The 17,804-nt window shown below is 41.5% G+C and overlaps 2 protein-coding genes across 5 annotated transcripts in view; one reads left to right on the forward strand and one right to left on the reverse strand.

The window, feature by feature from the left end:
* Nucleotides 1-13,190, reverse strand: part of FLVCR1 (FLVCR heme transporter 1) — a 36,319-nt gene extending 23,129 nt beyond the window's left edge. Inside the window, exons 1-3 of the mRNA XM_042925756.1 lie at nucleotides 12,442-13,190; nucleotides 7,142-7,286; nucleotides 1,419-1,559 (exon numbers count right to left, since the gene is read on the reverse strand). Coding sequence (XP_042781690.1) covers nucleotides 1,419-1,559; nucleotides 7,142-7,286; nucleotides 12,442-13,179 — 1,024 coding nt within the window. The 5' untranslated portion in view covers nucleotides 13,180-13,190. The remainder of the gene's footprint in view (nucleotides 1-1,418; nucleotides 1,560-7,141; nucleotides 7,287-12,441) is intronic.
* Nucleotides 13,191-13,526: 336 nt separating this feature from the next.
* Nucleotides 13,527-17,804, forward strand: part of SPATA45 (spermatogenesis associated 45) — a 30,380-nt gene continuing 26,102 nt past the window's right edge. For 2 of the 4 annotated variants that reach the window (XM_042925979.1, XM_042925978.1), the window contains exon 1: nucleotides 17,647-17,748. The gene's annotated coding sequence lies outside the window, so the exon portion shown is untranslated. Of the gene's footprint in view, nucleotides 13,575-13,709; nucleotides 13,926-17,646; nucleotides 17,749-17,804 lie in introns of those variants that run through there. The other 2 variants (XM_042925981.1, XM_042925980.1) reach the window with 2 other exon arrangements.

Consider the following 17,804-nt stretch of genomic DNA (forward strand, 5'->3'; position numbering starts at 1 on the left):
GGGGGGTGGGAGGGAGGGGAAGGTAGGTGATGGGCATTGAAGAGGGCATCTTTTGGGATGAGCACTGGGTGTTGTATGGAAACCAATTTGACAATCAATTTCATACATTAAAAAAAAAAAATGATAGGCTACAGAAACGAATTTGTTCTTATAGATAAAAATGACCCACTGTATTTACTCTACTTCCCAGTTACGTGTTTTAGGGTTAAGCTAACCAACAGAAGTAACCAGCAAAATTAAGAAAAGGAACTATGACATGCTAAAGTATTAATGATGATATGACATAACATCTGGGGATCTGCTTAAAAAATATTCCAGGAAAAAAGTAGAGGAAAGAAATAAAGCAAGAATGGTGAAATGCTGATCATTGAAGCTGGGTGATGATGGGTACACAGGGACTCACCATACTAAACGCTCTACTTTGGTGTTGAACAATTTGTACTAAAAAAAAAGAAAAAACGATGAAGTAATCCTGGTAAAAGGGTGAGTGTTTAGATGAGGGCATAATTTTTAACCACTTGTAAAACAGTTATGTACTAGGGTGTGCACTCCCAAAAAGATGTAAAAAAGAGAACAGCAGTGAGTGACTTCTGAAGACAAGACAGAAATAAGGGGTGTTGGCAGTTGATACAAACAGAGTTAACATGAAAAACAAAGAACAGGGGCACCTGGGTGGCTCGGTCAGTTAAGTGTCCCACTTTGGCTCAGGTCATGATCTCACGGCTCCTGAGTTCGAGCCCCGCGTCGGGCTCTGTGCTGACAGCTCGGAGCCTGGAGCCTGCTTCGGATTCTGTGTCTCTCTCTCTCTCCCTCTCTCTCTGTCCCTCCCCCACTCACTCTCTGTCTCTCTCTCCTTCAAAAATAAACATTAAAAAAATGTTTTTAAGAAAAACAAAGAATGAACTGTCAGCAAACTCTGAAGGGAGGCAAATATGTTGGTGCCTGCAGTCAAGGCCACAGTGTCAGAGGAGTATCTGTCAGCTGTCCTGAAATATCTAGAAGGGTGAGAATTGTTTTTCAAGTTAGAACTGGCTAAGGTGATCGAATTAGTGTCTAGTCCTGACTGAGTAGGTCCAAACAGACGCCAGTTTGCACAGGGTCAGAGAAGGGAGCTGTTGGTGACATTTCCCATAAGCTTACGGTAATTTATAAAGGACTTAAAATACTCTGTGAAAACTCAAAAAGGTTGACAGAATTTGTCTATTTGAGATCTATTACTTGTTTTTGTTTTAAAAACGTGTAAGAAAATCCATCCTGAAGTTTTCACTTTTAGTTCAAAATTTATGACTGTGCCGTCATTATTTTTACAGTTAACAAACCTAGCTCATTAAAGCTCAAACCACTAGATCAAGTGAAAATAATCTACAGTGCTCAAAGGTTTACAGAGACGTCGCAGAAAATAAAAGAAAACCACTTACCATAAGTGATCAATAGAAGGACAAAGGGAACGTTTCTAAATAGGTTCCTTATTGATTTCTTATAGGAGTACTCAGCAGGGGGGCTCTTTTGAAGAGCTGCTTGAGCCTGACTTGGTGGATACTGAGGCTTTTCTTTGAATGCTGGAAACAGACATGAAAAGGAAATTAAATACACGTATTTAGTGAGTGGACTCAATCGGTTTAAATTTAAAGAGGTAGTGAGAGTCTTACAGTGAGGCTTTCAGTTTCATTGATTTTTAAGTGAGGCACGTCCTCCTGGTCCCCCGAAACTGACTACAACTCAGAGATTTGGCCAGTTCACATGACTTAACTGCAAAACCATCAATAACACGCCACAACCTTGCCCACTGATTATTCCATTTTCAGTTAAGCAAGATTAATTTTTATTATAGTAGGTAGTCAACAATTCCATTTCTAAATTTAGTTCAATTTGTAATTGGAGGTAACATCAGAAATAAGCAAACCAATGTGTTTATTGAACTTTTTTTTAACATTTATTTATTTTTGAGACAGAGAGAGATAGAGCCTGAACGGGGGAGGGGCAGAGAGAGAGGGAGACAGAATCGGAAGCAGGCTCCAGGCTCTGAGCTGTCAGCACAGAGCCCGATGCGGGGCTCAAACTCACGGACCGCAGGATCGTGACCTGAGTCGAAGTTGGCCGCTTAACCGACTGAGCCACCCAGGTACCCCTGTTATTGAACTCTTAGAAGATTATCTTGAGTTAGTTAACTATTTCCTTTTAAGTTTTGATATGAAATTTATCAGCTGATCTAATTACACCTCTAGAATTGAAACAGGTCCAGGTGGATTCATGGCAGCAGAGCTCACCAAAACATCAGTTAATTATGATATACTGAAAACTTATCAAACTAAAACAGACTTCTATTTTTACAGGTGTCACAACTAATTCAAGAGGAGACATACTCATGAATATTCACTGGTTAATATGCTTACATCGGAGGACTGGACTGGTAGACATAAAATGTTTAAATTGTTGCAACCCCTCCTCTTCCGTTCACCCTATCTGCTCCTTGCACTGTGGAGGGCGTCTGTTGTCCTTTCCTGAAAGTCTCTTTGTGTCCTAGTTAAGATAGGAGATATCTCTTTTCATTAATATTGGTAATACACAACTCACACAGTTGTAAAACAAAGCTTCAGAATGTAAAAACCATGCTTACAAGGAGTCATGGGGATTGAGTGAGTCTTAAGCCTCTTACTTTTTTATTTACTCTGGTAAAGTAAGTATAAAAGGCTCAGCTTTGAACTCCAATTCAAAATGAAAACAATTCTTATTAATCTTCAACGCTACTAAATTTATTTCCTGAATACACGTGTTATCGTTTAGTTTCAGGTAATTAACTGCCCTGTTGGATAAAATCAGGCCTGTATTAGCTACACAATATACTAAAGTCAGGTTTAATTCTATACGAAGAAAGGGAAACAGAGGAACAGAAAACAGGGTCTCTGCCCCTGTTCACTTGGCAGTGATTCTTTAATGATGAAATATGGCTTTCTTTCTCCCTTGAAAACTAAAAAGCAATAGTCTTCTACTTTCTTCTCCCACCAAAAGTGTGAGCCAATAAAATGATTAACTATCGGGGCACCTGGCTGGCTCAGTTGGTAGAACATGCGACTCTTGATCTTAGGGTCGTGAGTTCAAGCCCCACACTGGGCACAGAGCTTACAAAATAATAATAATAATTAATAATAATAATAAATAATAGTGATAGTAATAAACTATTAAAGCAGTTATTTTCCAAAGTAGCCAAAGGATTTGGGGGGCACCACAGTCAAACTTTTTCTCCCATGATGAATAAGCATATCTATTGTGTTTAGGAGTACTTCTACTTTTTGGAATTAGGTAACATTACCTTTTGATTTCATTATTTGTCCTTGTTTGATTCAAGCAGACATTACACATATTAACTTATTATAAGACATGTAAAGGTTTGAATACTGGCTCTGCCTCATATTTTGTATAACTCTGAAGAAGTCAATTCCTGTCTCTCAACTATAGATTTCTCATTCATAAAATGGAAATAACAACAAGCTGTTATGAGGATTATGTGACATTTGCAAACTAATTTTGTAATTATTGAATGCTACACAAAATACATCGTCTTTTTGAGGAATATTTATTTTTAAGAAGTCAGAGACTTTATCTCAGGGCTTGAAATTCTCATAGCCTGGGTGAAACATATTTCTGTTAAAAGTTTACAATAGCAGCCTATATATAAATATCCTGAACATAAGAATCAAAAGTAAAATTACGCAAACATGTTCTTTATTCATGTGTTTAAGTGCCGTAACATTAAATATGCTGATTGCCATTACTTTTGGTTTCTCTCATTCACTCATGTTAGTGAATCAGGATGGTAAGCATTTTAACATGCACGCTTGAGTGAAGTGATATAGTTTACTGCTGTGCTGCACAAGAACAGCTTTCAAATACAACAGCATCACCGCTTATACAAGAGCAATTTGAAGTGGAGCAAAAACAAAACTAAATAAAAATTAAAATGACCTATTTTTATACATAACATTTTAAATATGGACTTAGGGTACCTGGGTGCAAATTTCACCTTCAGTATTTACTGTGACCATGGATAGGTTAAATTCACTTGCGTTCTGTGCCTCACTTTCCTCATCTATAAAATGGGAATGATAATACTACCGTCCTCATACGGCTGTGAAGACTGAAGGATACAGCATGTAACGTGCCTTTAAACATGTTCAGTACTTACCAAACAACCACGTGTCAGAGGGTATAATCATGTGGGGTGTGAAGAATGAGGTATTAGTGTGCAATTCAGTGGAAGGCTTGGTTAATTCCTAGAAATGCTAGACGGATTACATTCACATGTAAGTTCCATGAGGGAAGAAGGCAGGAGGGTTACATGGCATGAAGCCTCAAGATAGCATTTTTGAAAGACTGCTGAATACCAATTTAGTATATGACACGTTGCTGAAAAGCATCAGCAAAGCCAAATTACTTTGCCAGATTTGGTTGGGCTTCCAAAGTATTTATGGGTAGAATTTCGAGGGAAGTAGGACTGTCCCTTAGTGATTAAGGACATTTGAGTAGGGATTTTAAAAATAGCCCATATCTCCCTCAATCACAAATATTTGGGAATAAGAAAAACAAGTACATTTTTTGTTTAAATATCACAATTTCAACCTGAGACTTTCAGGTCACAACTGTAAATTATCTTGCTTTTATACTATGCTTGGCATCATAACATTAAGATTACAGGTCACCAAGCAAAATTTGACAGTGAGTCCTTTTTTCCCTGCTCCATTTCCACTGTCTATTCAGACCATGAGTACATAAATAAGCAATAATGTACATGAATAGGTCTCTTAATTTCTCAAATAACACAGGGTGCTATGTCAACGGTCACACCTATTATTATTGCCTTTTTGTCCCCTTCCTTGACAAATAGGTATCTTATCTTTGTAGCATCTCATATAGATATGCTTAAACATATATGCGTCATACACATAATTTCACATGTATAGATATCACATATAGAACCTGTTCTCTCACTTCTTCCGAAGAGACAAGCAACTGAAGACAATAGAAAAAGGAAAACCAGAACTGATGTGAAGATAACACAAGCAATCAAAGGAAAGAGGGTTTTACATTTTTAATAATCCCTAGTGCTAACAGAGGATCTATTTATGCACAATGTATATAAACTACATTTCATTTAGCAAATCAAATACAGCTACCAGAAAAGTAGACTTAAGAGTTTGCTTTTAAAAAATAAACAGTTAACCCCGAACAATGTGGGGGTTTGGGGCACCAATCCCCTACACAGTTGAAAATTCATGAATGACTTCTGACTCCCCCCAAACTTAATAACTAATAGCCTACTGTTGACCAGAGAACAAGTAGGGGAGAGGGGCAGAGGGAGAGAGAGAGTTCCAAGAAGGCTCCATGCTCAGTGCAGAGCCCGATGTAAGGCTCCATCGCACGACCACGAGATCATGACCTGAGCCAACATCAAGAGCTGGACGCTCAACCAGCTGAGCCACCCAGGCACCCCTGGTATTCTTAAAATAAAGCAAGCTAGAGAAAAGAAAATGTTACTAAGAAAATCATAAGGAAGAGAAAATACATTTACAGGACTGTAAAAAACCCATGTATAAGTGGGCCTGTGAAGTTCAAACCCATGTTGTTGGAGGGCCAACTGTAGATTTTGTTTATATCTTTGTTAAATTGCTAAAATAGTACAGGGATAATTTGTCCTTTTTCAGTAGTCTGTACAGGGCAAATGTGTCACTCCCTAATTGAAACATAAAAACCAACTGTAAGTAGGTGGGACGTGTCAGCATACTTTATATGCTACCAAGAGAGTATTTTGTTCATTATCTTTGGGAGATTAAATATATGGGCAGTTCACCTATAGAGGCAGTCTCTATCAAAACTGTCTTCAGCCTACATTTCTTTGAAAACTAAAGATTTCATATCTGGAGATCACAAAATTTGAATTTTTCATTACTATTATAGCCGTGGTAAAAATTAATCTATAAATTTTTAAACTCCAGCTATAATGCAACTTGATGTAAATGTTAATGATTAAAAGATGGCCTTTTTACTTTAAAGTTGCTTTCTTCTTCAAATCAATTTAAGACATACTGAGTCTTAAACAATACTGAGTGCCCAAAGGGCAATATTATAGTTATATTAGCAAACATATTACTTAAAAAGCCTATCCTTTTGCCTGAAATCAAAATTGTTTCCCATTAAAAATAAACTTTAGGAGCACCTGGGTGGCTCAGCCGGTTAAGCATTGACTCTTGATTTCGGCTCAGGTCATGATCCAAGGGTCGTGGGATCAAGCCCTGCATTGGGCTCCATGCTGAGTGTGGAGCCTGCTTGGGATTCTCTCTCCCTCTCTCTCTCTCTCTCTCTCCCTCTCTCTCTCTCTCTCTCTCTCTCTGCCCCTCCCCTGCTCATTCTCTTTCCCTCTCTCTCTCTAAAAAATATTAAATTAAAATTTAAAAGTTTAATTAAAAAAAATAAAAATAAATTTTAAAAAGCAGACCTTCCCAAACCTTCTTCCAAACTGCTGATGGCTGCTTGCAGCTGATTTTGACTGACTGCTTCAAGAGACAGGCCCAGACGAGAGGACTCAGTGACGACTGGAGGCAGCAGGGCTTTGCTGGAGTGGCCTAACAAGCAGACAGTTGCCGGTCTGAGATTCTGCTGAACAGCTTGCTGCTGCCCAGGATCGTGCACCGGTCAACATTTTCAGATCCAGTTAATTGTTAAAATGGGGATCCTTGGAGGGATTTATTGTTAAAAAAAAAAAAAAGTTGTAGCCTATTTGCGTCATTTAAAGCATGAGAAGAACTTGTTCCTGGCTATGTTAGCATAAGATGCAGAACACGTAGAGGAGTATGCAAAGAGGCAGCTAATATGTTTGCAACAACAGTCATCAGGGAAGAAAAGTTAGTAGGGAGGTAAATTAGATGAATTAGTGTTCAACCTTTACAATATTTAAATAGATGTAGCCGACCATAACATATCCCTAGGGTTGTAGCATTCGTTATCTGAACAAGGGCAACAGCAAGAATGAAACAAGCAAATGGCACTGGAGATATTAGCATAAAAATGTTGAGGGTTAGCTATTTTTATTTTCATGTGTTTGTCATGCATTTATCTATTTAAGCAATAGGGGAAAAAATTCACTCACCAATTACTGTTAAAAAACATAAAAACGTGGCAACAGATGATGTTCCATAAAACATGGTGCTGATATTACAGGCCAGAAGATCTGTGTTATTCTGCGTGTTGGGCACTAAAACTGGTGGCAGCAAAAAGCCAATGGCAGCTCCAAGCTGTAAAATAAATAACCCTGTTAATAGCCATTAGTATAAGAGAAAAAAAGGACAAACTGGCAATTATTACAACATAGAGAAGACACCCAGTATTTGAGGTGTAAGGTGTAAACCCTAAAGCACCATGTTCTAATGTTAAAGGGTAAGTGCTGACAAACGTCTTTCCTATTCAACAAACTCCTACTATCTGAATGAGTCTGCTGTAAAGATGTATAAGGTACAGTCCTTACCCGTTAGATGCTTACAATCAAAAAGGGGAATAAGAATATGCAGCATAAGGCTGAGAAAAGATGATGTATAGAATGGGAGAAAATATTTGCAAATCGTATACCTAAGAAGGGTCTACTATCCAGAATACATAGAGAACTCTCACAACTCGACAACAAAAAGGCAGATAACCAATTCAAAAATGGGCAAAGGACTTGAATACACATTTTTCCAAAGAAGATCTATATAAATGTTCAAAACATGGGAAGAAAAATGTTCAACGTAAGTTAATTAGTAGGGAAATGCAAATCAACACCATAACGAGATACCATTTCTTACCCACAAGGATGGCTGTAATAAACAAACAAACAAAAAATTGGAAAATAACAAACATTGGCAAGACATGGAAAAATTACAACCCTTGTACACTGTTAGTAGGATTGTAAAATAGTGCCGCCAGTGTGGAAAAAACTGAAAACAGGTATTCAAACAAATATCAAATATTATACATGAATATTCATAGCACCCTACTGCAATAGTCAGAAGGTGGAAACAACCCATATGTCTATCAGCAGATGAATGGATAAACAAAATGTGGTATGTCCATACAGTGAAAGATTATTTGGCCATAAAAAGAATGAAGTACTAATATATGCTACAATATGGATGAACTTTGAAAACATCCTAAGTGAAAGAAGCCAGAAATAAAAGGTCACATATTGTATGATTCCATTTACATGCTATGTCTAGGACAGGTGAATCTATAGAGAGAAAAAGCAAATTAGTGGTTACCAGGGGAAAGAAGCAGCAGGGAGGGAGGAGTGACTGCTAAGTGGGTATTGGGTCTTCTTTGAGGGGAGATAAAAATGTTTTGGAACTAGAGGGAGGTGATGGTTATACAACACTAGGAATGTACTAAATACCACTGAGCTATAATTTAAGATGGTTAATTTTATGTAATGTGAATTTCACTTCAGTAAGAAAAACGTAAGGTTGAATATGATAATCACAATAAAACAAATAAAATCAAAGTATTAAGGGGGAGCTCAATAGAGAAAGATAGATTCTTTCAGGGATGAAGGTGAGGAGGAAGGGCCGAAGACAGGTTTCCAAAAGGCACCTGAGGCAGACACTAATAGTCACCAAATACTTCATTTGCTCCCTTACAAAAAGCTCGATAGAGACATTAAACAATTACAATAGAATGTGGTAAGTACAGTGATGGAGAGGTAGAGGGTGCTAAACCTGGATGATCATGTGATCTATCATCTGAACAAGAACACTATTCAGAGTGAAAGGGACTACATGAGTAATTAGCCTAATGAACAACTGTATACCTGGACCATCCCAGGCAAACTGGGGTATACAGTTTGGGTATACAAGCTGGGGTATACACTCTAGCTAAGACACTGCTTTGAAGGAGCACCTTGTATATACTTGGGGTTCAGGAAAGATTTCTGCAGGAGCTAAGATCTGAAGAAGAAATTGGAATTAGCCAAGTGAAACCGGAGTGTTCCCAGCCAAGGGGCCATCATGTACAGAGGAAGGAAAAGACCATGACCTTGTGAGAGGCTGCAAGTTGTGGACAATTCCCCTCAGAGCAGTGACGGAATGTGGATGTGAGGAATGGTGGGTGTGCAGAGGCGAAGCAGAGGAGCTGGCAGGAGGCAGATCCGGAGGGTCTCACATTGTCACATTACAGAGCTTGAATTTTATCCTAAAGGCAAAGGAAGCCACTGCAGAGGGCAAGGGAGTACCCTGAACAGATGTGCACGTTATGAAGACCACAGGGGATAAATGTGCAGAGTAGCAGGAAAAGAGCAAGGGTTGCAGATAGGAAAATCAGTCAGCAAGCTCTAGGTAAGGGCTGCAGGTGGCCAAAGCTAAGACAGTAGCAGTAGAAGGGAAGAGAAATGAACTAAAAGACAAGGTAAATTTTGATGGGTGGAATCATATGGAAATATTCGGCCCCACAGTATCTATATGAGTCTGAAGCTCATTCATTTATTCAACAAAATTTTATAGAAAATCGACAATGTGCCAGGAACTGCATTAAAGGCTGGAGATACAACTGTATGCGTTCAGACCACACGCCTATTTTCATGACACTTAGAATCTAATGGCGGGTTTGGGAAATGAATAATAACAATGATTACATAAACATATAAATATATCAGATGTGATAAGCGCTATATGGAGACAGTATAATGATGTAATGAGTGACTGGGCAACTCTAAAGGGGATCTTCAAGAAACGCCACTAAATGATATTTAAAATGAATTTAAACTGAAAGTTAAGTGAGAGTAAGGATGTAATAATGTGACCCTAAGAGGAAGAACATTCCAGGCAGAGAGAATGTTTCTGCAAAGGCCCTTACACAAAATCCAAAATTAGTGTTGTTTAAGGAACAGAAGAAGACATTTTCGAGTAGAGTTTAGATTTTAGGTATTATGGGAAATCACTGGCAAGTTCAAAGCAGAGCAATGACAGGATCTGATCTATGTTCTTTTTTTTTAATTTTTTTTTTTTAACATTTATTCATCTTTGAGAGACAGAGAGAGACAGAGCACGAGAGGGGTTGGAGCACAGAGAGAGAGGGAGACACAGAATCCGAAGCAGGCTCCAGACTCTGAGGTATCAGCACAGAGCCAGGTGTGGGGCTTGAACCTACAAACCACAAGATCATGACCTGAGCCAAAGTCAGATGCCCAACCGACTGAGCCGCCCAGGCACCCCTGATCTATGTTTTAAAAAGGGTCTCTTGGGGTGCCTGGGGGGCTTGGTCGGTTAAGTGTCCGACTCCTGTTTTTGGCTCAGGTCATGATCTCCCGGTTTGTGAGTTCGAGCCCCACATCGGGCTCTGTGCTGACAGTGCGGAGCCTGCTTGGGATTCTTGCTCTCTCCCTCTCTCTCTGCCCCCACTCTCAAAAATAAATAAATAAACTTAATTTTTTTTTTTTAAATAAAAATACAAAATAAAAAGAGTCTCTCAAGGGGCACCTTAGACTAGTTTAAGCATCCGATTTTGGCTCAGGTCATGATCTCACAGCTCATGAGTTCAAGCCCTGCATCGGGCTTTGTGCCAACAGCTCAGAGCCTGGAGCATGCTTAGGATTCTGTGTCTCCCTCTCTCTCTCCGCCCCTCCCCTACTTGTGCTCTCTCTCTCAAAAATAAATAAATAAGGATTTTTTTTTTTTGAAGGGTCTCTCAGGTTACAGACCTGGCAGTAGAGATGGGAGAATGAAAAGTTAGGATGCTGGAATCAGATGGACTTAGGTATAAATGCTGCCACCAATTAGCTGTGTGACTTTTGGAAAATAATTTTACCCCTTCAAGTCTCAGTTTCTTTATCTATAAAATGGTGAGACTAATGGTTCCTACCTTAACATTATTAAATTCAAGGACACAATGCATGTAAAATACTTAGCATGGTGCCAGGTTCTTATTCAATAATGTTGAATATTATTATGAATGATCACTCCACAATTTAGGCTGAAGATGGGGGCCATGAGCAAGTTCACAGCTACTAGAGCCACAGGAGGGACGAGAACACCTTCCTTATAGGAAGAAGGCAGAGGTGTGCTAAATGTTAGAGGGAAAATCTGCCTATGGGAAAACATTTCCATTTATTGTTTATAAACAGATAATCCATAGATATGGAGTTAATATTTCTGTCATGCTCAATGAAGTATTAATATTGAATATAATTTTGTAAATGAAAAATACTTTAAGAAAACAGTTCCTATCTAAACACATGAAAGCAATCAACTAAAATATCAGTTATATAAATTATTTTGAATACACAACAACTACAGTTCAAGCTACCCTTTCTTCTGTACTTTTAGACAAAGAAAATAAAGAAAAAGTAGGAAGCATGTAGAGCTAGTCTTTTTATAGATTTTTAGCTAAATCTTACTGCGTGAAGTTCTTGGTTTACAGACTTTTAACTACGTTCTACTCAAGCTGAATGAACACTCAATACAATGTACAGAAAGTATCACAGAACTCCACTTGCAAAATGTATTAACAATAAAAGAAACAGTCTTCAACTACAACACACACACACACACACACACACACACACACACACCATTCCACTTAGTAATGCTACTGGAATGCTGCTGGAATTTGAACCTATTGTGTTAGAAGGACTAGGAAGCACTTTAAGGAACAATTGACAAAATAAGCCACCCTTTTACAACGGGTTCCATGATCTGTGATCTGTCTTGCATTTTCTTACTGTTAACAATCGCTAAGTGGATTCAGGAATGTTGTGAGGTCTTTACCACCAGAACATTTATTTAGCTGTCATTTATAAGTGTCATGTGCCAGGCACTCTGCTGACTGCTAATATATAAAATTAAACAGGAGGGGCGCCTGGCTGGCTTTGTGGGAAGAGCATGCAACTCTCGATCTCGGAGTCATGAGTTCCGGCCCCCGTTGGGTGTAGAGATTACTAAAAAAGATAAATAAACTTTTAAAATGAATGAATGAATGAATGAATGAAAATAAAACAGGAGCTGCTCACTCAAAATGAGAACAAACTTCCCAGAATCCAACACCTTCCTTTTACAAAGAAAACACTGGGGGTGAGTCTCATTCCTTACTACACTGCCCGCTGCCTAAGTCTCATTCCTTACTACGCTGACAAGTTTTCTATGATGTTAGGGTTATATGGGCCAGTTCAGTTCATTATTTTATAGGTCATTCTCACAGCAAGATGATAAGGCGGTCACTTTAAACCGCTTTTCAAAGTTCTGTCCTTACAAATAAATCGAACGTCCTCTTTAATCCAAGACTGCCTCCTATCTTATGACTACACATCTCCTTTCCTTCATTTATACACAACTGCCTCCTGAGGGTCCATCCATATGCTCAGCTCATACAGCCTAGTACTTTATGTTGTTCTTTCAGGATCCGATTTTCATCTATCACCCTAGTCCTTACCTGATTGCCTAGCACGGCGGTGGCACAAGCCGTGGATACCTCCTTGGGCCCAAACCACACTGAGGCGATGCGGGAGGGCAAGCCGAGAATGAACACCTGGGCCACGGAGCAGAGGCACTGGCCCAGCATGGTGACCCAGAAGAGATGCTGCTGCACGCTGGCGCACTTGACCCAGGCGCCCAGGCAGTTGAGGCCTGAGCCCAGCAAGGCGGTGAGCCGTAGGCCTCTGGTGTCCAGCAGCCACGTGGCCGGGAAGATGAGGGGCACGTAGGCCAGCATGTACACCATGGACAGCCAGTCAATGTGCAGGGAGGAGACGCCGTAGAAGCCCTCGAAGACGTTGCTGATGACACTGTACTGGATCCACTGAAAGGCGTTCACCAGCGAGTACAGGCTGAAGATCAGGAGCACCACAAAGCGCCGCGCAGACAGCGCGGTCTGGGGCGCCGGGGAGCCCTCGGTCCCCGGGGTCTCTTCCCCGGGGCTCGTGGGCAGCAGCCGAGTCTGGGTCTCCTCCTCTGGAGCCAACGGAGTCTGCGGCCTGCATAGGGCTTCCGCCGCGGCAGCGAGGCTGTCCCGAGACACTCCATTCAGGGTCAGGCAGCCGGCTTTGGGCCCGTTCTGCAGCTCGGCGCTCACCTTTCCGGGAGGCTCGCCTCCCGGCACCAGGAGGTATCCATTCGTGGGCTGGTGCCCGGGCGCCATCGCTGCCCCCTCCTCATCGTTCAGCTTCACCATGTCCCTGGGGTCCCCCGCGCCGCCTCGAGCCCCCGGCCCTCCTCCCCCCTCCGCACCCCGGGCCCAGGACCCGAGGCCCTCCCTGCACCCCAACCCCAACCCCTTGGCCCACCGCTCATGCGACCCTTTCCCCGGCAGAGTGAGCCCGAGTGTGAGCCGCGAACCTCAGCCCGAGCAGTCGGAGTCCGCAGGCGAAGCAGATGTACTCGAGCGCCTCCAGGCCCGCGGCACCCTGCACCAGGCCCCGCCCCAACAACGTCATGTCACCGCGGGTGACGGCTACTGACCAATCAGTGGGAGTCTCCTCCCGGCGCGTAAGCCAATCGGGGAGCTTCCGTGAGGGAGGAGGCGGGAGCAAATTTGCCCGGAGGAAAGCCGGAAGGCGGGGCTGGAAGGTAGGCTGGGCGTCCTCCTCCCCGGAAGGATGCTGTAACCCCGAGTAACAGACTGGGGAGAGGGAGGAAGGAGGTGGGGAGGAGGTGCAAAGAGTGGGCGGGAGGGTGAGAGGCGGCCTGGGCAACTCGGCCACTCGGGACTGGGAGCAAGGGGTAGGCAGAAACGCCGGAGACAAAGAGGCAGACGAAGAGGGGCTCCCCTACGGCCAGGTCCACAGTCAGAGGACGAATTTGGCCTCGCCCCAGCACAGCTGTCAAGATCGGACCCTTCCTTTAGAGCAGACAGGACCACGTTTCAGATGTTCGTGCCACCTCGGCAGAGGGAAAACACCAGAAAGGGTTTCAATCCAAGTAAGAGATTTCGTCAGAAATCTGCCCTTGTGAAGTTGGAACCGCCCCCCGCCCCCCCAAAACCACCACACACACACACAGCCTGCTGATGACTGAGGCTGGTGGCAGGTGCTGTGCCTGAGCAGACCTCGTGACTCGGCATTCTCCCTTGGACCACCTCCTGTAGTTAGCACTTATTGGACATGCACATTCAGTGGGTTCAGTGGGTTCCAGGTACCGAACTTGTTTTGAACGGTATGTTCCAGACACTGTGGTGCCCTGGGGAATTAAAAACAAAAAAGAAACATAGTTCCTGCTCTCAAGAGCACGCGTTCGTAGCCTTGAGAGTCTTCTAGAGAAAATGTTAGCCCTGCTGCTAGTTTAGGAAACTAATTTTGCAATAAAACAAATAGAAAGACTCCAAATATTCATTATTAAAGTGAAATTTAAATCCGAGGTGTCTCACTATGGGTTTAATCTTGAAAGGTCCTGCTATCTAGAAGCCTAAAACCCTGGACATCTTCTCTTGCCTCTTAACGTTATTTTGGTGGTGTATATCAGATCTATGCCTCAGATATACATCAGATTACCTCTCAGTACAGGTGAAATACTGTGTAATCCTGAGGCGCCTGGGTGGCTCAGTCGGTTGAGCATCTGACTTCAGCTCAGGTCATGATCTCTCTGTCTGTGAGTTCAAGCCCCGCGTTGGGCTCTGTGCTGACAGCCCAGTGCCCACTTTGGATTCTGTGTCTCCCTCTCTCTCTGCCCCTTCCCCTGCTCATGTTCTGTCCTTCTGTCAAAAATAAATAAAAACATTAAAAAAATTATAAAAAAAAGAAATACTATGTAATCCTAAACTTTAAGAAATACTGTGTGCATTTTAATATCGTTTTTGGCCATGCTATATAAATTGCCACATGTCACCACCCTCCTCCTCCTCTTCCTCCTCCCCCTCATCCTCCTCTGTCCTCTTCCCTACTTAATTTTTCTTCTTAGAGCTTACCACTGTCTAAAATGTCCTATATTTTACTTTTTTTTTTCTGGTTATTTTCTCCCTCCCCACTAGAAGGTAAGCTCCATGAGGGCAAGTCTGAAAATGTATTGCTATTTCCTGAATGACTGCAGCTAACAAGCATCGAATTACTATTTAATATTTTAAATAATTACTTGCTTTGTAAATGAATCTGTTTTTTAGAATTGCAAATTTCCCTGCAAATATGATTTTCTAACCATTGATTTAGATAATATTTCAAATTATAGAGCTGTGTTCTCTGAATGAACAAACAAATAACCAAATATGGACTCCAAAGGACTTCAGTCTTAATTAAGAAGTTTATTTTATGGATTTCTGGAAAAAACAAAAAACAAATTTCACTGCTTAACATTCCGCACGACTTATTATTCAATACTCAGAGGCATTTTTTAAATACCTTCATGTACCATGAAAGTTTCTAAATAGCTCATGGCAAAGCTGTTTAGAAAGGGAATCCAACGGGTAGAATTTTAAATGGACCTTTCTTTACTTGTCCCAGTCATACCTTCATTCCCGATGTTCACAGTAAACATTCAGATATCTGCAAATGTCCCACCCCCTTCCTGAAACCAGAAAATGGCAGATTATATTAGGCCTCATTTCCCCATTATCCAGTGTGTGTTGGAGCTTGTCTTCTGCCAGATTGGAACAGTAACTTCCTTCTCTGCACGGAGGCAGCTTCCTGAATGTACTTCTGTAAGGGGGCATTCTTTCTGATTGTATATAGGCTTTTTCTATTTAGAGATGATTTGGCTTCTCTATGTCCTTGGCAAGAAGGACTGTGTTGAGAGTCCTCTGGGCATCCCGGATCACAGTCAGTATCTAATTTCCCTCCACATTGTTACCACCTGGCACCTATTCTGCTCTTGCCCACTTTGTCATTTGCCTTCCCTGCCCATGGCAAAGCTCTGTACCTGACCCTGTCACCATCTACATGGAGCGTCGCATCAAGAGGGTTTAGAGGAGTGGAGAAAAGCAGATCTAGAGCCAGCCTACCTGGATTTGAATCCCAACGTCAGTACTCACTAACTGCACACCCTTGGGCAAGTTACTTAGCTGTTTTATGATAGCATATGCTTCATAGGATTGTTATTACGAGGAATAAATGAGTGAATGATGGCTGGCACATGGTTTAGGCATTCTTAGTTACAGTTATTAAGGTAGTTTATATAGTGGTTAGGGTCCAGGCTCCAGATCCCATTGGCCTGGATTCAAATTCTAGCTCTTTCAGCTGCATGACTTTGGACTAGTTACAGCGTACCTCAGTTTCTGCAACTGGAATATGAAGACAATATTCATGAAATTGTTGTGAGAAATAAATGGCTGATAAATATGAAGTGCTTAAATAGTGCCTGACCTCTGATCTATAGTAATCAGTACTATACCCAGGAAATGTTACCCAAAGCCATTATTATCAACTCATGTCTTTCCTCAGAGTTATATCTTGTTCTCATGTTATCTTAGATTTGATCCCATCTTGCCTATTGAAGCCTGCTTGGATTGCCCTGGAGTTCCTCCAACCTCTCTCAGACTGAATTCCTAATTGTAGAGCTCCTCCCCGGAGGGTGCTCTGAGAATGCCCTGAAAGGGCAGCACACAATGGAGTATACCAACTACTCTTGGCCTAACAAGTGGTAGATTTCTTATTAGAGGTGGTCAACAGTTGAATGGGCCACTATGCGACATATCTAGACAACAGATGGTACCTGTATTGGACGAGGTGTGCTGTGGATAGGATTCCTGAATTCCATAGAAAATTGAACTATATGAGATCTAAGATTTCTTCTGACTCTCGGTTTCTATGACGTATGAAAAGTAAAATACTTCCCAAAGAAAGGATTAGACAAAATTCATATGCTTAGTTCAACAAAGTTCCGTAAGTAAAGAATGGACTACAGAAAAGGGAAAACTCAGCAGTATCTCTTTGTAGTATCAGCCCAGTCTCTTAACCTTGCCTCCTCTCTCTGAATACTTATTAACCAGTTAGGCATGAATCATACTTTGTATCATAAATTTGGATGAATAACAGCATAAACCTTACTCTCTGCCAGAGAGGACAGTATTGGGAGCATCACTTGGCTGGGAGTCAAGAGGAGATTGAGCTACATTATGGGTGTGGAATGCCAAGTCTGAGAGAGATTTGAATAAGTAGCAGTTGAGCAATCTGAGATGTGAATGGCATCCAGGAACCAAGGTCCAAGATGCTATCAAGAGTGATGTGGCTGTTCCTGAGCAAAGGTCTCCTGCAGTCTAAGAGGTTAAGATGCAAACCAGAACAAGGCTATTAGATGTAAAATCCACTATGTTTCATGAGGAAGCGGGTAGATTTCAGCAGCCTTACCTTCAGTTTACATCACCATTACCGTGCTCTATCCACCCGAGTGGCTGAATTTATGCTATTGTAGTCTGTGGAAAGATTAAGTTGGGAAAGGAGGGGTGGAAGAGGCTGGAAGCCTGAATCCTCCTATCATGTACCTTTTTTTCCCCTTGAGGCATTGTGTGTGTGTGTGTGTGTGTGTGTGTGTGTGTGTGTGTGTGTAAAACATTCATAGAAAAGAATCCCAGGATTTTCCCTTCTGTGTATTTTTGTCTTAGTTCCTTTTGGCCCATGATGCCAGTTGGGTTCTTACAGAGAAACCAAATGGAAGGGGGAGGGGACTGAAAGTTCCAATCCTTTAGTCACTAGGTTGGTTCCCTTGGCAACCAGACCCCATCCCTAGGTTCTTTCCAAAAGTCACTTCCTTAACATGACAAAGAAATCAGCACAGGAAAGTCCCAAGATTTGAGAAGTTCTGTGCCAGACACTTTGGGGTGAAGACCAAATCTATTGTTCTTATTATAAATCACTAAAACACATTAGCATGGTA

This window comes from Panthera leo, chromosome F3 (assembly GCF_018350215.1).
Source record: "Panthera leo isolate Ple1 chromosome F3, P.leo_Ple1_pat1.1, whole genome shotgun sequence".
Classification (NCBI taxonomy): Eukaryota; Metazoa; Chordata; class Mammalia; order Carnivora; family Felidae; genus Panthera; species Panthera leo.